The 24,599-nt window shown below is 46.7% G+C and overlaps 1 protein-coding gene across 2 annotated transcripts in view; it reads right to left on the reverse strand.

Moving 5' to 3' along the window:
- Positions 1-24,599, reverse strand: part of LOC119174377 (aquaporin AQPAe.a) — a 132,305-nt gene that overhangs the window by 10,005 nt on the left and 97,701 nt on the right. The window contains exons 4-5 of one of the 2 annotated variants that reach the window (XM_037425251.2): positions 23,258-23,375; positions 16,164-16,604 (exon numbers count right to left, since the gene is read on the reverse strand). In XM_037425251.2, the coding sequence (XP_037281148.2) occupies positions 16,363-16,604; positions 23,258-23,375 (360 nt within the window). In that variant the 3' untranslated portion in view covers positions 16,164-16,362. Of the gene's footprint in view, positions 1-16,163; positions 16,605-23,257; positions 23,376-24,599 lie in introns of those variants that run through there. The other variant, XM_037425250.2, reaches the window with a different exon arrangement.

Raw genomic sequence — 24,599 nt, forward strand, 5'->3', positions numbered from 1 at the left:
CTTAAATCGAAAGAATTTTATGAAAAGTGTTAATGCTACGTGAAGAAACGAAACTGTAGCAGTGCAACGCTCTGAGTCCACCTTTTAGGGATGAAGCTCCTCATGACGTGGCTTGTGCGTCCCCCGTTGTTGTAGTGCGTAAGCTGCGGTACATACCCGCATACCAGTGGCGCATACCCACCCTCGGGCACATACATATCCGCATGTCCACATGTTACGAAAAGCGTAGCCTGGCGTCGTTATCACGCTCTCGGTGTTGACAAAGCGCTGACAGCAGAAATGTGGTACATACTTTTGTTTAGTCCTTGGATTATCCGCTGGATGGCGGTACTTGTATATGATGAATATATGATAAAAAGAAGCGACATGGCGGCACTTGAAGTGTTCACTAGATGGATGGACGTACACACGGACGGACTGACAGACACGAAGACGGACATACAGGCACACGGACGGACGAACGCACGAACGTGGGTGCACGTACGGATGGACTGACGCACGGAAGGACGGACGCACACAAAGACGCACGTACGGACGGATTGAAGAGCGGATGGACTGACGGACGCTTCGCTCCACTTATTATCCATCATTCCGTGGATCCGTGGATATGCTGTGATTTTTTTAACACCCCGCAGAGCTCATCACGATCAGCGCGCAAAAAAATTTGCTACTTTACCCCGGAGAACGACTGGACTGTGCCGCAACTCGCAACTTCGCGCGATGAATCCATGAGTTGTGATGAAATCAAGCGCCTTCACCAGAGTTCTTGAACCTAGAATTGCTCGAAGACGTTGAAATAATACGGACCTCGGGCGCGGCCTGCGCGAACTAGTGAGCAAAATCACGTAATATGATTTGGTGACGAGCATTCATCGATAGCTAGATGCAGTTAGCACTGTCCTGTCGCTTCTTGACGTGTTCGATCATGTAATAAGTTCAGTTTAATAATAATAATAATAATAATAATAATAATAATAATAATAATAATAATAATAATAATAATATAATAGCTGGGGTTTAACGTCCCAAAACCACGATATGGTTATGAGAGACGCCATAGTGGAGGGTTCCAGGAATTTGGACTCTCCAGTGTTCTTTAGCGTGCGCTGACATCACACGGCACACAGGCCTCCGTCATTTGTCCTCAATCGAAATGCAACTGCCGCGGCCAAGACCGAACTCGCGACCTTCGAGTCATCAGCAGAGCACCGCAGCCCATGTTCCACCGAGGCGGATGGTCAACCAGTGAAGGTGATACGTGTGGCACTGGTGTTAGTCATCGAGCTAATTCTGTCGGTTCATTGAAGCTTCTCTCAACTACTGGTAACGCATGTCCAGGAATTTTAATTGGATTTTGCCGTCCGGGTGTTTCCCTCTTCATATTTAGTGGACAAGCCATCGATTTGATTGATGATGATGATTGATTTGTGGGGTTTAACGTCCCAAAACCACCCTGTGATTATGAGAGACGCTGTAGTGGAGGGCTCCGGAAATTTCGACCACCTGGGGTTCTTTAACGTGCACACAAATCTGAGCACACGGGCCTACAACATTTCCGCCTCCATAGGAAATGCAGCCGCCGCAGTCAGGATTCCATCCCGCGACCTGCGGGTCAGCAGCCGAGTACCTTAGCCACTAGACCACCGCGGCGGGGCGGTGGACCAGCCGTCAGTAATGGGGCATGCGCAATTTCGGTAACACATTCGTGCCAGAAGTTCTTGCTTACATAGGGCGGGCGAATACTGCTTTTGCCTAGTCGCATATATAGGTTCACTTTAGAAAAATTAATTTTTAAAAAAATCTGGTGGAGCGGAAACACACAATAGCCGCTTTGGGCATGCCCGTTGGATGCGCTCCTCATTGTGCCAAGGTTGTCAGCGCGAGTGTTCCCAATCATCGAGTGAAATATTTTCTTAGGTGTCTGTGACCGAGTGACAACACACCTGGTGCTGAACTAGCGACTGCGTCCTAGCAGTTTACACTGCCCACAAAGCTATACACAATTTACTCTACGTAAAATTCTATATAATACCTCGCTATCGTAGTAACCGGTCGCTTACATGCATCGACATCAACTGTATCGGATGAGGATTAGCTTTTAAGCTGTAGCTCAAACTTTGAATTATAAGTACTTCAACTCGTTCTTGAAGTCCGTCACGGTGGCGTACACTCTTAATGACGTCCAGCTTAAAGTGCTAGATATATACGGGAAACCGGACATTTTTCATCCAGTTTCCTGGATACAGCCAGAATTTAACCGGTACCTTACTAAGAGTGTAGCGGTAATAGTGCTGGGCTGCTGACCCGCATGTCGTGGGTTCCATCACGGCCATGGCGGTCACATTTCGATGGAGACAAAATGGCAAAGGCCCGTGTACTGTACGATACGATGCCAGTACAAATTAAAAAATATATATCAAATGTCGAAACATTCGAGTCCCTCCACTACGGCGTCTGTCATAATCATGCCGTGGCTTTGGCACGTTAAATCCCAGGTATGATTATTATTATTATCGCTCTTGTTGTCGACGTATATAGAAAGATGTTAACTACATGCCACTAATGTCGAACCTCTTGTGACGCTGCGTTGAGCGCCATCACCGTCGGCGGCGACACCGACAGACATAAAAAAATAAGATGAGAGAAAAATATCCGAGATTGAACGTGATTTGAATCGGGTGCTCTGCGGGGCAGTCGAGTGTTCTACCACAGAGCCACGCTGGTACGTGGCTGGTGCTTGAAACTAATTTATGTATTGAAATACCAATTTGAATATTGAAATTCTTACAATATATATAAAAACCTATTCAGGCGTCATATGTTGGGCAAGAAATCACGTTAACCTATGTAGCGTAGCATGGCAGACGACTACAATAACTACTAGTCATCGCGCAATGCAAATTAATTGGCCAACGAGTGTGTGGTTTAATGCTTCCGACCCACTGCAAAGTGGTCAATCACAATTCTTCATCGCCATCATGCAGAATCAACGAAGCGCACATAGTATCTTACAGATGCGTAGCAGACACCTCGCTTAACCGCAAGGAAGAATAATCGCACAGTGGGTGATGTACTAACCCACAAAAATTATGATTCACGACGTTGTCGATACCTCGCGGAGAGCCAAAACTGCAAACACAGTCGCCCTTGACCTTACACGAAGCTGCACTGAGAATTTGGATTACGCAGAAAGAAAATCGTCGGTGAATCTTTTATTTAGACCAAGTTTTGTAGACCAAGTTTTGAAGCTATCCAAAGAACGGACGACAGCAAATGTATTTATCAAAGTTCAATCTCACGTCCCCATCCGGACTCTTTCGTCGCGGTCGCAAGGGCAGCTCTGATTTTCCTTTGACTGCGGCACTTCGTTTATGTCTTACCGCTCGAAGAGGCAGCAATAAAACGGAGGCTCATTTCTGTGAAAACAACTGTAATACGGGCATTGGTGGTGGAATCCTGGCGTCGTTCCTTTGTGAAACACCCCTGAGGGAGTGTACAACAGCCACTTGCTTGGAATCGATGGCAAATTTTCGTATTCCTCTTTGTTCTGCGTCAGCAATATCACAGCGTCCCTTGCTTACATTTCTTCGGTCTGTTTCTTTTTTTCTTCTGTCAATACACGTATCCAATAAAGGAGCGCACTAGTCCAGAAGAGAGTATAAGTAGAAACTACAACAACAACAACAACGAAAATAAAGAAGAAAAGAAATGAATAAGTGACGCGGGGTAATACGAAAGATGGAAATGGCTCGGCGACAGTCATCGAAAAAAAAAAAAGGAACGCCGAGGTTCCCTCGCACCGACGCACAAGCGCGGCCGACCACACCTCCCGAAGCATCGTGGCTCTCATATATCCTCGCGGAGCCAGTGGCTCGGAACGACTTGATCCCCCGGCCTTTGGCTCGGCAAAACACGAAAAGAAAAACAAAAGAGGCATCACGACGAGGTGGAAGCTGGCTTCCTGGCAATACGCAGGCCCACCACGCGGTTTAGATCTCGCACTCTCCGGACACCCTCCCCGGCCCTATATGCCCGTGCTGCTCGTGGAATCCAGGCGCTTCAATAGAGGTTTGCGCCGCCGCTACAGTTGGACGAACAGGGACGGCTTGCTTGCAATCGCAGAATAATATTCTCTCACCCCGTCGTTGCGTCCCCTTTCTCATAAAACACACTCCACGCGCACTCTCTCTCGTATTGTATGCTTTGTTTTTTTCTTCTCCCCATTGCGGTCTACCAATAGTGATGCCGTATATGCTCAGCCGAACGTGCTAAGTGGAGGCGCCTGTATTGCTGAGCGTTGACAATCTGCCCCAGTCAGACCTGCATATGCTAATCATATATCCACAAACGCGTATAAGGAACTGCACAACGCGTACGCAGAACGATCGTTCGAGCAGCGGCACCCAAAACTCATCTCTCGATTCGCGCGGAAGTCGAAGTACGTCCGCTTGGGTTCGCCATCGTTTTCAGTCATGCTAGCTGCGTGTCGGCAAAATGCGCTAGTAAAAAAAAAAATCACCGCCCAAGCACTCTCTACAAGTGGTCAAGCAGTGAAAGCTAAAAAGTTCGGTCCCGGTGTTTAGCAGTGGGTTCAGCCCGACATGGCACTGAAGCCATTCAAAATTATTGGTTACATGTTCGTGTTTGTTAATGAGGTTAGACGCACATTTTGTTTGGTGTACCATAGTGTTTATTTTTTTATTTGACGTGCCAAACATTGTGCTTCGCATGGTCGCGGTCATGAAGGAGTGTAACGAGCAGTAATTTGCGTTTCTCAACGCGGTAATCACAGTGGTTGTTCTCGAACCACAGGCGGTCACAGACGTCGCAGTCAAAGCCAACATGCCGCTGGAGAAACTCCCGCCGAAAGAGGGCGTTCGCCCCGGCGAACGCGCTCCCGCAATCATCACGTTGACACCGTAACGCCGCGCTGTTGCAACCGTTTGACATTGCGAGCTAATTCGGCGGCGTGGTTGCAGGATCCGCCCGCCACCGCTGCTTGCTGTTACCGCGGCTTGAAGGGCTGCCGTATCACCGGTACGCAGTTCCTGCCGGCACTCGGCCTTCCGGGCCTGTTTTACGTGCCCGAACTGCAACATCGGCCCGGCGAATGCGAGCTCTCTCCCGTATCGACTGTCGGCGCTCTTCTAGAGTTTTCCGTGGCATATACTCGTGTGAAAGGTTTCAGGATAAACTGACACGATCGGCGCCACGGCCGCGATGAGATGGACGACGTCACTCACAACGCAGCCAATGGCGCATTGGGTACGACGCAGCGGACGATGTAACCCATAACACAGCCAATGGAGACCTTTAGTGGAGACCGCTTATGACACCGCTGCCGGACAATGTTTGGTTTTTCCATATGAAGCTTTCGCTGTAAAACGCTATATATATATATATGTGCGATTCCCTATACACTGTCTCGGGACGCTACATCTGCACGTTCCTGAGCGCGAGCAACGTTCTGCTAAATGTGCTTTCTGTGGAGACGAGATCTGGGGAACACACATTCGCTGCTGTACGTATTGCCTTTGATCTTTGTTTATTTGTTGCCATCGTAAACGTCGTTACACAACGGCAGGGGGCAAGATAAAAGTTTCAATAAGCAGCATGAGAAGCTCACTTGTTTTACCGAATGCGCGCCACATTGCGGATATGTAATACAAAATTAAAAAGAAAACATTTTTTAAGTGCCCTGTTGTTTGCTTCACATATATAAAAATTGACTGATCTCACGTACAGTGGAAATCGATGATATGTGAAGCACGAATGAGAAATGATGATATGCCACTTTGAAATCAGCACAACGTTACGAGGTGGTGTAAATGATGCCGTACATGACTTCCGTGTCATGATTATCATGTTTGGATATGTCGCTTACCTTCGTCATCTATTCATGTCACATGATACCAAATTTAGTATATGTGGGGCTAGCGAAACAGCCGCGAGCTCGCTATGAGCGCAGTATGTTGTCATGTTCTTACATTACACGCCTGGCAGGATTATCATGTTTGCACCAGTCATATATTTCGTCATCTATTGACGTCGCGCAACACCAAATTTGAAAACGGCTGCGAGCGCATCATGAAGGGCCCAATATACTCCAACGTACAGTTGATGCGCGCACGCTCGCCACAGCGACGCTACGTTAGCAAAACGCGAGCACTTTATAGGCTGACGCCAGGTGCGGCCAGCGTACGTCGGCGCGGCCCGACGACAACCGGCATGAAATGCGACACGCTGCATTTCGAGCCGATGCGTTACCCAGACAACACTGCGTCTCCCTCTTTTCGTTATGGAGGGACGCTGGACGCACCGAAACGCGCATGCGTCAAAGCAACGCAGAGCGGCGCGCGCGTCTGTGAGTATATGGCAAGACCGGCGCCTGGCGTGGCAACGCCGGCGGGACTCAACGAAATGAACGCCGGCGAGCACGCGCACCGCGTCACGTCGAAACGTATTGGCGCCTTGACTGTGGCATGCAGTCATGTTGTCGCATAACAGGCATCTCATGATTATCATGTTTGCGCCGGTCACATACCTTCGTCATCCATTGGCGTCACGTAATACCGAATTTGGCATATGCGAAGCTAGCAAAATCGCCACGAGCGCATCATCAGTGTGGCATGTAGTCATGTTGTTACATGACACGCATCCCATGCTATGTTTGCACCAGTATCACACCTTTGTCTTCCATTAACGTCCCGTAATACCAAATTTGGTATAAGTGAAGCTATAGCGAAACGGCCGCCAGTGCATCATGAGCGTGGTATGTACTCATGTTGTTACATGACACGCATGTCATGATTTTTATGTTGGGGTCTGCCGCTTGTGTTCGCCATGCAATCATGCCATACCATACCAGTTTTGCAACATGCCATGTGAACTAAACCACCGCGAGAGCTGCATGACCACGATATGTAAATCATGACATTCATAACATACATATCATGATTTTCATGTTATGACTAGTCAAATATGCTCTCCATACAGTCATGTTATGCCGTACCAAGTTTGGTATCGATACCATTATCGAAACGGCCAGGAGAGCTAAATGTCGTAGGCGGGTAAATAGATACGCTCAAAGTCGCCGAAGTTCGCAGAGAAACGGTTCGCATTTAAAAAATTTCGCTCCGATGCTGGGATTTGAACCCGTACCCTCATGCTGCGAAAACGGGCGTTTTCACCAGTGCCACTAGGCAACGTTTTCCACTAGGCTACACACCCATGCTTTCACAAAGGCAACAAACCTACAGTACATCTAAACCACGTGAATGAATATGTTACCTTTGTGCAAAGCAAATGCAGAAATACAACACTTTCTAGTAAGACTTCACTAATTTTTGTGGTAACGCATTAAACATCCTCAGCGGGACACTATGTAGATTCAATATAGAGAATCGCACCAATCAATATTTTTTTCTTTGAAAAAATTTGATGCAAGGCTTGGAGCTTCCTGGTCCTCCTTAGGCGGCTATTACATATGTTGCCTAACGAGCAAACGCCAACATCCCGGTTTGACTTCGTAGTGAATCGGCCGGTGGCAAGACACTGCACCCCTTTAGCAGCCCTCACTGCACCCCTTTAGCAGCCCTGGGTTAAGATATCCCTTCCCTCCTATGGGGCCCAGTATCTCACCACAGACCACTTTACTATGGAGGCAAGCTTGATGTCTCGATATCCCAAGATGATATATCAAATTGCTGCTACTCGTCAGTTATTTTAGGGGCGAAGCTTCGTAAAACATGAGTCATGTGTCTCCTGTATGTAGTAGCCACTCTAGTTTCAGTCCTTAGAATGTACGCTGGATGGCGGTACTTGCATATGATGAATATATGATGAAAAGATGTGAGATGGCAGTACTAGGACTGTTGACTGGATGGACAGACAGAGACATGCGGACGGACGGATGGACACGACCAGCAGGCCATTCATGGTTTGCCGATTAAAACCCTTCGAAGCTTCACCCCACTCATCATCATTCATTCCGTGGATAAGCTGTGATTTTTTTTCCTTTCTCATCGTAGATCGAAATACAAAGGGATTAGCGGTTGTTTGCTCATATATACAATTTTACCTAGGACTTGTGGGCACCGTAATTTTGGACTGTTAAGGCAATATTTTCTTTTTTTTATCGTGATGGGGGTTAATAGGCTACGAAACATCGTATGCACAAACCCGACCATTTTTATGTGTCTGAGTCTGCCGCAAAGCTGCTCAATATGCGAAGCACAAAGGTTGGCAGCCCAATTGGACAACACTGAAGCACATACATAAAACGGTCTGTATATAAAGTGAGCGTCGCACTGCACGATCTTAAGAGTTTGCTAGTAAGAGCTTGTGCACTAGAGCAACACTATTAGAAGGCTTCATATACGACTACAAAGATGCGCGAGTATACAGTTATCTATAGAAAGTGCGCGCACCCGGGCGATAGAATAGAACCTTTCCTCTTCTTTCGCAAGGCTAACTTCCCTGTCAAAGCGACATTCTTCCCTACCGGCCAAACAAAAGGGGATGCGGCTGTGCCGAACTAGAGGCGTACTGTCTCGAAAGACCGCGTCGGCCGAGTTGGTACGCAACAATGCCAGTCTCGAGCAGTAAAAAAAAACCGGAAGCTATTTCTCTGTGCGGAGGCACTGCAATAGAAAAGGGCCTATAAGCAAGGCAGGAGACAGTTGGCTGCAGCCGGATCAATGGCCCCATCCTAAGGAGGCGTCACGTCGTCGGTCAGCTCCTTCTGTCCAGCAGTACGCGCCTCATGGACAAGCTGTTGTCTCTACCAGTCAGTCTGTGCGTCTTCTCCGTACTTAAGCTCGATACGCCACCGCCAGAGGTCTCACTCTTTTCTTCCTCGAGCTTTCATCTGTACTTCGTCGGTATTTCGCCGCTTGCGGTAACGAGCTTAAATGAAGTGGTTGGTCGTCATTTTTTTTTTTATAACTACACCGCAATATTCTTTCGCTCATTTCAAACGACGCTTGTTTAGAAAGGGTGGTTAACGATTTTGAGTACTATATAGGTACTCTCCTATGGGAGAGCACAAAACTGTTTGGGGCCCGCACACTTGGTGAGAATCAACATATAGTTAAAACACAAGCTACAGTGCTAATATAGCCCACGCGAAAAACCCGTCGTCGGTGAGTGTGCAGGAATGCGGCCCTCTAAGGTGCGCTGGTCACACGTAAGCTTGTACGCGTCGTTTTCCAATAACGAATGGTCCTTTGATCGTGAACTTGTCCGCGACCTGCCACTGCTGACCTGAAAACGTGATCTTTTATCGACGTCAGTGTTTAATTTCGCGTCGTCACATTTGATTGTTACCTAGACGTGAACACATGAAAGTGGTTGTTCCTCGCAGCATGTTGAGGGCCATACCTTTAAGTACGGGGATGACACTTCGATTCTCGGCACGGAGGAAGGAAAAAGTGAGGAGGGAGCATGAGGCAATGCGAAAAGAAAGAAAGAAAGAGAGAAAGAGAGAGAAAGGGATAGAGAGAAAGAGAGAAGGAAAGACAGACAGACAGACAGACACAGATAGATAGATAGATAGATAGATAGATAGATAGATAGATAGATAGATAGATAGATAGATAGATAGATAGATAGATAGATAGATAGATAGATAGATAGATAGATAGATAGATAGATAGATAGATAGATAGATAGATAGATAGATAGATAGATAGATAGATAGATAGATAGATAGATAGATAGATAGATAGATAGATAGATAGATAGATAGATAGATAGATAGATCAAAAGTAGCTGGTCAAGTACTGGTCAAGCACAAAAATATACGCTTGTCCCCATTCTCCCTATTAATGGAAGGACTCCCAGGTTCTTGCTCCATTGCACCTCAGTCTTCCTTCGTTACCTTTTTCCGCCCTGAGCAGACATGCACACACAGAGAAACATTAATCGTACAGTTCGTCCCTTTCCCAATCCCTGTTGCATGGTACGAAACCGGGTTCATCTTGGTTATCCCTAATGCATTTACCTCAAGATTCCTCCTTCAATAGTTTTTTTTTTTTTTTGTTTCTCGAGAAGCCACACCCCGGCTGTGATTGCGCGAGATACGGGGTAAAATAACACTCACTACGCTGCGCCTGCACTTTGGCTAGCTTGGTTTGTCGGCAATGGTGTAGAGCGCCGTGAAGAAAAAAAATAAAAGTGCAAGATGAATAATTGATATGTGCAATTTAACGTCCCAAAACCACCATATGATTATGAGAGACGCCGTAGTGAAGGGATCCGGAAACTTCGACCACCTGGGGTTCTTTGACGTGCACCCAAATCTGAGCACACGGGCCTCCCTCATTTTCGCCATCATTGAAGGTGCAGCAGCCGCCGCCGCTGGAATTCAATCCCACGACCTGCGGGTCAGCAGCCAAGTACGTTAGCCACAAGACTAACACGGCGGGGCAAAGTGCAAGGCCATCTCGTTGACTAGTAGATGGCCAACGAACTCTCGCAAAACATATTGTAATCACGTTTTAAAAACGTTTTACGTTTTAATCACGTACATGCAAATTTTACGTTTGTAATCACGTAAAATAACAAGAAATTTGGTGATGGATGTTCCTAAAGTGTGTCAAGTGTTCGCGGACGACGACGTCTGAGATTTCGCAGACGACTAGCCGTTGTCTGTTAGCTCAAATTGTGGTGACCTCTCTCACAAAGGAAGCTTCAGGCTGTCAACGTAAGTTTAAGTGCTGCGAATTATACTGCGTAAACGCGCGCAAACTATCTCGGGGACGAAACAAGAAGCCGTCACGTTGAGCAAGCGATGTACGGGTATACTAAAACCAACAACGTCAGAACTGTTGAAGTTTGCGCGTAGCGAAAAATATAATGCAATATTGAAACTGTGCGAATTTCGTACTTTCAGTTGCGCATCAGGCTAGATATTTTCTCTCCAACACTTCAACGAGGATAAAAAAAAAACACGATGGGAGAGAACGGAGGCACGGATTTCCGATGGGAGAGAACGGAGGCACGGATTTCCGAACTCTGGAGACAGAACCTAGTGCTGAAACTAAGCTTTGGCACCTCTCTTAGATCTATGGCTGCTTATAATAGTCGTAGCTATAGACAGAGCTTCGTTGTAGCGCGATTTGATTCGGCAGAACTTGGCTATATCGACGTTAAGCCTTATGTGGCTAGGTTGAGCTTGTCTATGTCGAGGTTGACACTGGTAGTAGCCAAGTAGCCTTTCTGCAGTACTGCCCTTCAAATACTGCCTTTTCCAGTACTGCCTTTTCTGCAGTTATTACACCCCTCCCGTTGCAACGACACAATCCAGTATTTTCTTACAAAGTGGAACACCTTTCACACTCTTTGCAAAAGCTTTTATTTTTCTTCGTTTTTCATATTGTGATTTCGTGTGAGTGTGTGTTGTATCATCCTTGAAGCTTTTGCAGCACAGATTGAAGCATGTTTACATCGGCCAGGTTTAGTTTTGCGCCTTCAAATGTTTCTTCGCCACAATAACATGTTTTATAAGACGGAGCCCACTTGCAATAGTGTCTCCACGCTTCGAAAATTTTGAGCACGCCTAGGAAGTCTACAATAATGATGTGACGCTGATCTTTCTCTCTCTCTCTCTCTCTCTCTCTCTGTGTGTGTGTGTGTGTGTGAGCGTGTGTGCGTCTGTGTGAGAGTGCGTGATTGAGTGCGTGAGTGTGTGCGTGTGTGCGTGCGTATGCGTCTGTGTGTGAGTGCGTGTGGGTGTGTGTGCGCGCGCATGCACGTGTGCGAAAGTGTACAATAATATATATATATATATATATATATATATATATATATATATATATATATATATCTGTGCGTGTGCGAGCGTGTGCGCCTGTGTGTGAGGGCATGATTGAGTGCGTGAGTGTGCGCGTGTGGGTGTGTGCGCGCGCATGCGTGTGTGCGTGCGTGTGCGTCTGTGTGTGAGTGCGTGAGTGAATGAGTGAGTGAGTGTGTGTGTGCGTGTGGGAGTGTATGCGTGTGTGTGCGCGTGCGTCCTGACTGGCTGATCGATTACAATAGTTTTCTTAGTGGGCCAGTGGTGAGTATTGCGATTTGCCTATAACGATTGTGATATTTTTTTTGGTACGGAAACAAGGAGATACGCACTAAACGACTTCGCTGTTAAATAAGTGATAGTTAAACAATGTAAGGCATAACACAGCTTTGATGCTGAAGAAATATCATTAATTGATTAATTACTTCGTAAAAGAAAAAAAGTGGCCCCGTATCTGCATGTAATCTGCAAATGTCGTCAAAAGACGATAGTCTTGCTTGGGGATACAGTGAACAAAATATTTATTTGATGTTCTGCGCAAGAAAATTGGTGAATGGTATTCCGGAGGCGCTGCGTTAGAGTGTTTCGAGCGTGCAGCGGAGGCGAACGAGCACATCAAGTCACGTCACACGTGAGACATGAACGCCATCTGGCAGTCTTTTTTTTTTTTTGAAAACGAAGCGCGTGGCACTGAGACGGGTGTGCGCGCCCGTCTCAGAGGTGATAAGGTGTAGAGCGCAAGGCGACGGGTAGGGGCTACCACCGTGTCGTCTTAGCAAAACGTTGGAAACACTCGCGTCTTCGTGCAAGCGTTGCATGGTCAGCGTAGCGTGATAAACGCTACGGTCCTTAGAATTACATATGTAATGCCTTTTCTAGTAAAAGACGTACATTCAGAATATGTACGTGTTGTTATAGTGCCTCAGACATGCGCAATAATTGCTTTTTAATTGACAATCGCATAAGTATGAACGCTGAATCTTCAGCAACGTTGGTGGGCGCTGCGGATGGGCTCGGCCGTTAGTGGTATCGACTGGTCTGTTTAGAGTACCCAATTCACGTTAAGGGAGGGCAAATAAACATATGTACAAACATACAGAACAAAGTTTTTGCGTCGAAGGTGCCCAAGATAGACTATCTTCTTCAAAAAACGTTTATTCATGCATGCTGAAAGGATCATCCTACTTGGGTGGAGACGTTAGTTCAGGGCCTCATTGGCTCGCGCCAATGGGGCCACGTGCTTGTCACGTGTTTGCCGTAAAATGACGTGCTTGCCGGAAGACTCAATGTCAGACAACCCTAAACGCATAATAACAGCGATTGAGGAAAGCTTCTCTGTCGCTGAATAGCACTGCTAAAGTATTGACTAGCGACGGCTATTTATCGTTGGTGTTCCCGGTGCACAAACATGAGTGGCTGATGTTTCGCTTGCGTGAAAATTCCTCTTCGAAAATTTCCTTCGCAATTATTTTGGTGTTTTTATTTTGCATGGAAGCCCGGCAAGGATGAGGCGCGGCAACAACTGCTCAACAGGCGCCACAAAAAAGGGATTGACCCATTCACTTCTAGGAGCTGTCGCAGAGAGATCAAAAAGTGAAATTACGAAGTATAAAAAGAAATGGTCACACACATTTATCGCAAACGTACGCAGCAATAGCGAATAGCCGACTCTCGCCATTCTGTCATGGGGAACAGAAAAGTTCGTATGGGAAAGCACGTGAAATAAATCGGAGTTCGAAAACTACATGAACTGCCTAAAAAAAAAAGAAATATCTCGTAATTTAACCTTCAAAGCTTTACTCTTTTCCAACACGTCGTCGAGAAAACAAGCTCGAACCGCATATTCGGGTGGTTGCAAAATGGAGATGAATGGTACTCTGTTTTTCGGTGTCGGCAGTTAAGGACACTTTTTTTTTTTAATTTTTACTTTCATCTACCCCTACATAGGCGCGCACAGTTCATACAGATTCCCACCCGGGTCCACCAGAGCGAGTGGTAGATTAATGGCGCCGCTCTCGACATGTCGCGGTCGTCGAGAACGTCGTCACTGTTGTCGCCTCGCCCGTCTTCGCCGTCGACTGCAACTCTTTTTTTATCGTGAAGATCCCTATCCCGACATGTAAACACAACTCGGGAGAGGCAAGGAAGTCAACGAGGCAGTTGGCTCTCCTAAACGCGGAGAGGCGAATGCCAGGTAATACAGAGAAAGCATACGTGCAGATAACTCAATGCGTATGCACAATGCACTGTAGCCAATAATAATAATAAAATATGTGGGTTTCCAGGCGAAAAAAAATGATGTTATGAGAGACGCCATAGTGGAGAGCTCCAGAAATTGCGACCAACTTGTGTTTTTTAACATGCCCCGATATCGCGTAGTACACGAGCCTCAAGTTTTTCACCTTTTTCGAAGTGAGATCGCCGCAGCCGGTATCGAACCCGTGTCCTTTAGAACAGCAGGCGGGTGCCTCAGCCACTAGACCACAGCGGCGGACTGCAACGCAGCGACAGACGATTATCTAGCCTCCTGCCTCCCCTGCGTTATCACTTTTTTTTATACCTCTCCAACATCGTCCTCGTTGTTTTTGCTTCTTTTCTTTTTTTTTTGTTTTCTGTGTGTAGTCAATCTCTGCGCACAACCATGCGGAGCAACTCGAAACAAGTGAAACGCCTATGTTTAAAGGATAATCGAGTGCTCAACGTATGCTTTGTTTTGCATGAAGAAAAAAAATTTTGGGAAGTTAGTCAAATTGTAACAATGCAGCAATTGTTCGCATTTAACGTCCCAGAACCACAATATGAAAGCGAGGTACGCCTCAGTGGAATGATCCGAATAGACCAGCTAAGCTTGTTTGACGGGTGCCTACAGTACTCGGGCTTCAAGCGTTGGCGCCTCCGAAAATGCGGCCGCCACGGCCGGGATTCGATCCCGTGACCTTCGGGTCAGCAGTCGAGCACAACAACCACTAGAAAACCATGGCAAGCCCGCTAGCCAAATGAAATCTAACTGGTATATTTATGTATCCGACCACAACAAACGGGCTGTGAAGACACACTGTCGTAGAGGGGCTTACGTTATTGAAATAAAATATCTTTTTTTAACATGATAGCGTTAAACAGCTTGTTCTGCAGAAATTGTGGTATTGGCGTCTCTTGTTGTCAGTAAGAAAAAAATCTGCGTTGTCCGTGAGCGAAATTCGAGATAGATGAAAATGATGATGACCAAAACTTTATTTGGTTCCCGAGAAGACGTAGGGGAGACCCTGCGCCTCCCAGTTAGTTCCGTGTAAGGACCGACAAGCCAAGCGAAGACAGGTGGGCAGCGCTTTTTCGCAGCCCCGAACTCAACAACCAAACCTAGGCCGTCCAAAGAAAGATGTAAATAAATAATAAGAGGTATTCGGATAGAGTGGGAATGAAATCTGTGTCTTCTGCGGGGCAAGCAGGTGTTCTACCACAGAGCCACACCAATTCTCGGAACTGCTTCCAATATGTATGCATGTATGTATGCATGCATGTATGCATGTCTGTCTGTCTGTCTGTCTGTCTGTCTGTCTGTCTGTCTGTCTGTCTGTCTGTCTGTCTGTCTGTCTGTCTGTCTGTCTGTCTGTCTGTCTGTCTGTCTGTCTGTCTGTCTGTCTGTCTGTCTGTCTGTCTGTCTGTCTGTCTGTCTGTCTGTCTGTCTGTCTGTCTGTCTGTCTGTCTGTCTGCGTTCTTAACACATGTAATAATGCACGGTATAAGCGTAGAATCACAGCAGGCATCAAGGAATGTCAATTCTCCGACAGGTGACGGGTTAGTAGGCCTACATTTTACAATCGCTTAAACATACCTGATCACCACCAGTACAACCAACAAAAGCGTGAGCAGCTGCGTACGTTCCCGTGTCAACGGATGCGTAGCGGGTTCGCAAAAGGAAGAACTGCGGCGTATACAGCGGGTGCACTTTACAACTAAACTTGCATTAGGCATTGTAGGATAGCTTCAAATGATTTTATTGACGCGCGAATACATCAAAAATTGCATGGACAGCGTTTAAGCTGGCTACAGAAACACAAGAAAAAAACTGTCATGGATTTAACAAAAAAATCAGAAATGAAAAAGAAATCAACCATCTGCTTGAATTTTCGTTGCGACGTGATGCTGCGAACAAATGGACATTTATTTTTTAAGTATAATAGTCTATGGTGTAGTTTAATAGGGCCTAGGCGTGAGCCTGTTAGTAATATTATTGTAAAAGTGCATTGAAGAAACATGGAACACATGGGTCACAAAAAAGAACGAAAACTGTGTAACAGAAGACATGTGGGTGAACTGCATTATATGGTCTTTAGAAGACAGATTTGCAGGTGAAAAATGTCAACGAGCATTTTGCACGCACGAAAGTTTTATTTCACTATTTGTACTTATCTGTACATGCCGTACAGGTCACACGTGCCGAAAAATGAACGCGACAGAGACAATCATAATGTCGATAATAACAAAGCATCTAAAAAGATCACAACCGTAGCAAGCCTTTGCCAGTCATAAATAAAGGCGCGTATTAGGCGTTGCGCACTAAAACAAGTTCAAGGCACCAATTGAAGCGCATTAACTGTGTCCACTGGTCTACTACTGCGTTTACCGATGTGCAAGGAACTACGATGTTGCGACGAACGAGTCGAAGCGCGGTGCTGCTGACTTGGTTGAAAGTTCAACGACTTCTCACAAGCGGACGCCGTCACGGAGGCTTCGTTGTTGCTACCACGTGGTCGAGAAAGCCGATTCAGTTCGCCCCGCGCCATGGGAGGAGGCACACTGAACGTAGTCTCTGCAGAAATCGAACATCGCGAAAACAAACATAAGCTGAGTCGACGTGGCCTTGCTACCGACCGCGTAGGTTTTATTTCCCCCACCCCTCCATATTTAAAAGAGGATAGTCTTTCTTGGGGCAATTCAGCGCAGAAATATCGGTCTACTTGTCAGTCTGTCTGTCACACGAAAGTTACAATTCAGACACCCGGCCAACGTTTAAGCACTTGCTGAACGCCCGGCCATCTTGAATTGGTGGCTGCATTCATACTTGCAAATATACTCCATCAAAAATAAAATTTTACGCATATCTAAGGCTCAGCATCAATACGTAATATGCTGTGCGTTCTTTTACTATAAATACATAAATACGTAACTCTAAGTACCATAATGTTTCTTAGGCTGCGCTGAAAATGCGATGATATGCACGAAAGAAGGCTCGGCAGAAGACTATCGCCTTTCGACATTTGCAACAAAGGACGCCGATACGCAGCCGATTTTTTTTCTTCTAGAAAATACACAATGTTGTCATCCCCACCCACCCACTGCCTCCATTTCCTCCTCAAACAAAATGACGAAAAAACGGAACAAAATACAGAACAAAAGGACCGGGCACCGAAGGTGCAGGTCTACTGAATTTATGCTGAAAAGTAAAGATTAACCCAGTGCAGTTTGTTTTATCCTCGATGGCCCGTTGAGCTCAAAGACAAGTGCGCTCTCTGGCTCTCTATACAGAAGAAAAGTGATCTATCAGTATCGGCATCTATCAATAATCACTCGTCAATCCGTCCATATCGCTCCTAAGCAAAATGTGAGTGCGGCCCCCCCCACCTAGCGATCGTGGGAGATCTACCATTAGGGACATTTGCTGAGCGTATTTTGCCTCCCGCTCCGCTCGGCCAGTCGCAGGCTGCGTCACTTACGCATGCGCTGTACGGTCAGCCGCTGAGCGTGCGAGCGGAACGTCTTAGCGAGCGAAGGGTCACGTGACGAGAGGAGAAACGACCAAAATGGCAGCCTCCTGTGCCGCGAGTCTGTGACACGCAAGCACCGACGGCAATTCAAGATGCGCAGAGATCTGTATGCCTCTTCCGAGAAGTCGTTGCAGCCAATCCCTTCGAGAGTCCGCGCATGTGGGGTGAAGTTCCCCGAAGCGATCTAGAGCTGACACTTGGGACCATAAAGGAGCGTCTCGAGATGCTTCTTTTGTATTTCCGTCAAAGGAACTTCCCGAATGTTCGATAGTAAGCGATTTTATGTAACAATAGTTGATTAATTGATATGTGGGGTTTAACCTCCCAAAACCACCATATGGTTATGAGAGACGCCGTAGTGGAGGGCACCAGAAATTTCGACCACCTGGGGTTCTTTAACGTGCACCCAAATCTGAGCACACGGGCCTACAACATCTCCGCCTCCATCTGAAATGCAGCCGCCGCAGCCGGGATTCGATCCCGCGACCTGCGGGTCAGCAGCCGAGTACCTTAGCCACTAGACCACCGTGGCGGGGCTATAGTAACAATAGTAATAGTAATAGTAACAATTTAGTATTTAACATCAGCCACTCTTCTACCTATTCAGAAAATCTTTTTGGCTTGATTTGCCACATGGCAACGCTGTGAAAGCACGTCCCCAGGACAGGACGTTTGAAATACGTTTGAGCTGCCTCGAAGGCTCCGATCGTAGTCCAGCTCCAAGTGAAGGTAAAGGAAAAAATAAAAAAAATGGCAGCAGATCCACGGAGTGAATGATGGAGAGTGGGGCGAAGAATTCGTCCGTCCATTCGTTCTTGCTTCCGTCCGTCCATGCGTCCGTCAGTGTGACCGTCCATGCGTCCATCAGCCCGTCCGTGCGTGCCTCTGTTCGCGCGTCCGTCCCTGCGTTCGTCTATGCAGCCGCCCCTGCGTCCGTTCATGCGTCCATCCATGCATCTGTCTATGTGTCCGTTCGTCCATCTATTCAACACTCCAAGTACCACCATCTCGCATCTTTTCATCATATATTCCCCATATAGAAGCACCGCCATCCTGCGGACATTCCAAGGACTAAACGAGAGGTGGCACACGCACACTTTCTTACGGCTTGCGCTTCGGGTCCACTTCCCACCTTTAACCATTTCGAGTTCATGGTATATTCTATTTCACTGTATTCATGGCACTGCGGCCGAACGCTCGCTAAACTTTTCGAAAACCAAGGAGGTTACGCCCAGCGAGTATGACGTAGCAAACTTTTTCAGTCAGATAGTGCTCAATGTACATGCCCATGGCTGCTAATGAGAAATGAGAGGCGGAGAATTCGGCTTTTACTTTCTTACTGCTTGCGCTTCATATCTACTTCCCTTTTTTAACCACCTAGAGTTCATTCAAGGTATATACAAGTTCATTGTATTCATGGCACTGCGTCTCAACGTTCGCTAAACCTTTCTAAAGCTAAGGAGGTTACACCCAGCGAGTCAGATAGTGCTCAATGTACATGCCAATGGCTGCTAATGGTGATCGCAGCCTGTGCGTTAACTAAAAGCCGAATGCTCCTGTTTCTCATTCCCCATTAGCAGCCATTGACATGTACATTGAGCACTATTTTTATTGTTCAACAACGCACGGAAGAAGTCTCTCACCGGCACCACCTTGGAGGTCAAAATGTTATACTCGTTACAGACTACGAAGAACGAACGGGTGCCGCTATAAGGAGCTTCGCCCCTAATAAAGAAACGCTCGTGCGTCAAACAGTAAATGAATTCACACTCTTCTAAAACAATTTTCTGCGTTGCTGCAAGATCAAAACTATGCCTATTTTCTTTTAAAACCACTTTCATGCACCGGTGGCGTAGCGATAGCGTTGACCAAACGACGCTTCGCTAAAACGGAAAACGTGCGTTGCGCTCCGGTAACGTTGAGCGTTTGAGCGGAACGGTGAACGGAGCGTAAAATCTGTCAGCTAAATGTCCCTATTAATTCTGGTCAACCTTTCAAAAGTCAAGTGCATTATGTGCCGTGATGTCGTTAGCTGGCAATTGCCGAGGTTTCGTCGAGCTCCGTAGATATATAAATCATACACACACTGGATGAGAACATCGACGGCTTCGATACGACAGCTTAATAAATAGAAGGTTTCACGTACGAAATGTGATTTACTTATGTCTCGGTTGATAAGTCTGCCGACACCTTACTCTCTATCTGTGTGTATGCGTGCGCGTGATGATCACTTCAGCAAACCAACCATGTCATGTTCAACTATCTTCCAGCAGTGCCCTGATTCTAGAATAAAGATCGGACTTCCCTTCGTGGCATTTGGAATATTTTGGCTCTGAAACGAAACAGCCATCTTACCGAGAAATGCCGCTACTAACGTGTAACTAGATCCGACTTGTTTTCTTTTTCCAAGCAGTACAACAGGCGCTCATTTCCGCGCGAGACATTTCATCGCTGTAAAAAGAGTCGCACTCTCTCGCCGAATAAATCGACAGAAAAGCGGAAGCGTCGGGGAAAAAAAAAACTGCATATGAGGAAGAGATATAGGAGGACATCGAAGGAGACGCGGAAAACAAGAGACGGAGCGAAACAGTTCCCGCATCCAATTCGAAGAAGGGAACGAAAGCGACACACACAGCACCGCGTCTTAGAGACGAGGCGAGACGCTATTGAATTTGCGAGCGGCAGCGCACCTCGCGATCAAACGGAAGAGACACGTGAGATCACGCGCTTTGCATCGTCCGCGTTTTCGACGACGATATATATACATCGCGTACCGCCAACGCAAGCACTCTCGCTCCCGATATGAGAAGAACGCGAAATGAAGCAGTAGTACCGAGAGGAGAATGCACAGACACGCGCATATTCCAACACTCACAGTTTAGAGCGTATATATAGAGACGGCTTCTCTATAGTATACTTTTGCATGCCGCGCGACGGGAAAAGAAAATTTGGCCCGCGTTTTTCGGGAGTGCGCGCGGTGTAAGGAGCGCCGTAATCACGGGTATTTGCACGAGGAACACGTCCTTTTGATGCATGTGTCGGCGTGTACAGTGATAGTGGTATCGGGAGAGCTCGTTTGTTTTGTCCCGATATCTCGAAGGAGGCGTGGGTGTTCGTCTGACGCGAACGTGCGCGTTTCTTCGTGTCTTTCGTTCTGATCCGGGGCGTTCTTTTTGTGTTTGTTCGTTTTATCTGTAGCGTGACGCGCGTGCGAAATGCGCAGTACACTCAAGGAGTGAGCAGCAACGACTCGAAAACGAGCCAAGCAGCAGGCGGGCCAATCGGTGTGGAGAACTACTTTATGCTTTCTTTTTTTCTTCTCTCACGAAACATCATACGAGATTCTATAGCGCATATAACTTTTAAATAACAAGCGTGTGCAGTAAATCTCTAATCAGACCTTCTAGCCCATTTGATACCGAGTAGTAGATAGTTAAGTGCATGTCTGGAAATACACCTAGCATATTCAGAGCTGTCATTTTAACACACACGCACACACACATTATATATATGGCGCTTGGGACGTATACGGCGTAGAACTTTAATTAGGACACGTTCATATGTAAATGAAAACGTAGTTACTCTATCGTTGGAAGAACGGTGTGTGTGTTTTTTGTATATGGAAAGCAGCAAAAAGAGTATGGTTGGGGGAGGACTTGAAAAAATGATATTACAGTGGATGGCCAACATTATTTTATATCAGACAGCAATGTCCTGTAGTAGCCATAACTTCTTTAGCCATGATTACCCATAAGGGAGGTACCGATAGAGGTGAAAATAAAAATGTAAACCTCAAGATTGTGTCTACGGGCTGTTATTCCTGTCCTCGGCCCCGTGAAAGGTCAGATGTAGGAGAGAGACGGATAGGAGGCACGGATGGTGGAATAGTGCAATATTGTGATGCTATATAGTGTATACCGTATACGATGCCGAATGCGTAGCATGTTCACAGTGAATGCATTACATGCCAACGAACAATGCGCACCACGACCTTTGCGGTAGTTATTCTCCCTTGTCGAAGCCATTATCATTATTAGCGTCATTACATGAGGACCTTACCAAAGATTCACCAATCAACGCTGTCCTGTGCTTGCTGCGACTGCGTCATGTCGGCGAACTTCGCAATCTCATCTTCCCACCTAACTTCCCACGTCCCCCTCACGCGCTCGCCTTCTCCTGGAATCCAGTATGTCACCCTCAATGACCAGTGGTTATCTGGCCTATCGACATGCCCAGTCCATGCCCATTTATTCGTGGTTTGGACAAACATGTACGTACCACTCAGCTTGTTACCTACCCACTCTGCTCTCGTTTACAGCAGCGTCCACATCCCTCGACATCCCACAATGCAGTGAAAGCACTGCTGTTCTTGAAAAAGACGGGTTTGTGTGAACGCCTCTGACTTGCGGTGAACTTCTACACGCTGCAGTGAAATTACTGTCAGTCTCTCCTTTTTTTCTTTTGCTTCTCTTCTTTCTTATCTTTCTAGTCTCCTTCCCTAATCCCCCAGTGTAGGGCAGCCTTTCGGGTGTCTTTCTGGTTAACCTCCCCGCCTTCAGTTTTTTGTTGCTTCCTTCCTTCCTTCTCTCGTTTAGTTCCCTGTCGGTGTAGAAACGAATAATTTTCTGAGCACACCAGCGCAGCGCTAGAACCTTAAATGAGAAACAATAAAGGTAAAACACAGGACTAAAAGGCGACGTTGAAGCTCTTTCGTCAGTGGTCTTCCCCTTTACGTTAGACGGCGCCCACGGGAACTGAAGATTTCCCAGGGTCAAGCATGATTCGTGGACAGGCCGTATAGCTTGTCCTCAGCAGTGCAGATCGCGTCGTTGCGACACTGCTCAGTGGTCCGGTCACGTCCACCCTCGTTCCTCTCTGACCGTCGCTTCCTTCGCGATACCTCCGGTGTGGACGTGCGCTGCCGCGTCCACGTGCCTCGAAGCGATAGCGGAGGTGACGAAAGCCCTTACAAATAAACGACCCTGTCCCGCCACGTAGCTGAGATCGCCTGGATGCGCGTTTCCCTTTTTTTTTCTGGTTCTATTCTCAGCGTTCTTTTTTCTGCGCTCTCTGGGGGAAAAGGACTGACGATGTCGGGGTCAGATGCCCAGCTACAAATAGAGCCGGGTGGAAGGGATTAGGGAAAGCTAGCGGAAAGAAATGCAAAAAATATCGTGCGAAGAACAGAGACGACAGGCTGCTTACGAAAGCAGTCGTTACCGCAGCGCTCAACGAGGGCTGTAACGTTCGCATCTCTAGTGCGGTTGGTAGTGGGTTCGATTCCCCGTGCCGTCGGGCGTGTGCTCACCCGTCTTTCCGACGGGGAGAGCGGTGCCCCGACATGGCTCTTGGTGACGTGGCCATTCACCACGGTGGTCGTTGTAGCTCTTTCACGAGATCTTGCTAGTGTTGCTTTGACGCGTGCCGTGTCTCCGTAAGGCCACAGTGTTCCTTTCATGGAAGCTTTGGGCCGGCATTGATGGTGAAAGTGTGCCGACTCATTGAAGCTACGCATTCATGGGACAATAGCTAGCCCTGGAACAACCATTAACTATATCATAGAGGTAGTTACTTCGGTAAAACCGAGAATGATGAATATCCATAAAGGAATAACTATCGTACGGTTCACATACGAGACAACGACTGGAACATCAACAAATAAAACAATCAATCAATTAATCAATCAATCAAATCATACCTTTGTCAGCGTCCTCGAGAGTTTTCCTCAGCGCCCGCGCTTGCTTCTTGGTTTCGAAGATGTACTCGTAGATGAGACCAGCCAGCAGGCCTCCTGATATCGGCCCGAACCAGTACACCTGCGCAGCAACAGTGCAGAGGAAGAGAAAATGACGGTGGTCGCACGAATGCACAACGAAAAGAAATAAAGTACTTGTACTCAGGTGACGGCTCTGTTAGATTTGAATTCACTTCGAGCGAACCAAATAATAAAGATGCAGCAGAGAAAAAAATTCTGTTAACGGGGATCCAGCATGTGGTAACTGAAAATATGCCTTAAATCAAACATCACGTCGCTAGGTACCTGCCACTTTAGTTGCACTTAGTGCCTTGTACTTTCATTCTATTAATATTGGGAACATTACAAACCTTAAGCATCTCATATTGTGAAGGCATACATTCATTGCTGCAAACGAAGCTCACCTCCTCTCATTTTTTTCCTATAAATCTTTTGAGTGCGGAGTTCTTACAAAAGCAACTCGACCAAGAAATCGCTGCATATACAGGCAGCACGTTACAACGTAAAAAAATAAAGAAAGGAAGAATAACCGAATAATAAAACAATAAACCCGAAGAGACAGCTCTCGTGCCACATTTGCAAAAGCGTCTGCAAACACGACACTATATCCACTGCCTTCCGCGAAAGCGCTTACGACACGTGTTTACAGACGCGAGCTTTTGAGAATGCGACTTTCATTGGACCGTTTCAGCTTTCGCAATCCGAGCCCCGAGTAGGCACGCTCCCCTTTCAAGTGTTTTCAGAAAACCGTGGCGTCAGCGTGGAACGGACTGCGCCTTCGCTTGCCGCGCTGCGTCAAAAGCAGCACGCAAGAAGGACACAGAGTTTCCTAAAATACTGTGAAGGAAACCGAGATGTTGAGTCAACAAGACTTTAGCAGGGCAGCATCGTAATTACTAATCACCATTATTTAAGCAGGGCCGTAGAATAATAATTATTATTGTACTGAAATCATAAGTAAATCTCTATATTTTTTTCAATGTTGTATCCCTAGGGTTCAGACCCCGCCACCAGTGTACTAGACATAGGAAAGAAGGCAGAGCATGAAAACGAACGAAGCAAAAATCAGTATCGAAACCACTCTTGCAGCTTCTTCAGGAAATTCATCTTTTTGTTTGTTTCTTTTGTTTTGTTTAAGTAAGGGTGCGTTAAGTTCTTGGTCTGACGTCAGCAGCACAAATGTGGTTATAGGAGCAGTCGTAGCCGTCTAACGAGCCGCTAGACTGGATGCACGTCTTCAGGTTTTCCACATTGTAGCAGAACTATATTCTCAACTATTCATACA

Source organism: Rhipicephalus microplus, chromosome 5, assembly GCF_043290135.1.
Source record: "Rhipicephalus microplus isolate Deutch F79 chromosome 5, USDA_Rmic, whole genome shotgun sequence".
In the NCBI taxonomy this organism is placed as follows: Eukaryota; Metazoa; Arthropoda; class Arachnida; order Ixodida; family Ixodidae; genus Rhipicephalus; species Rhipicephalus microplus.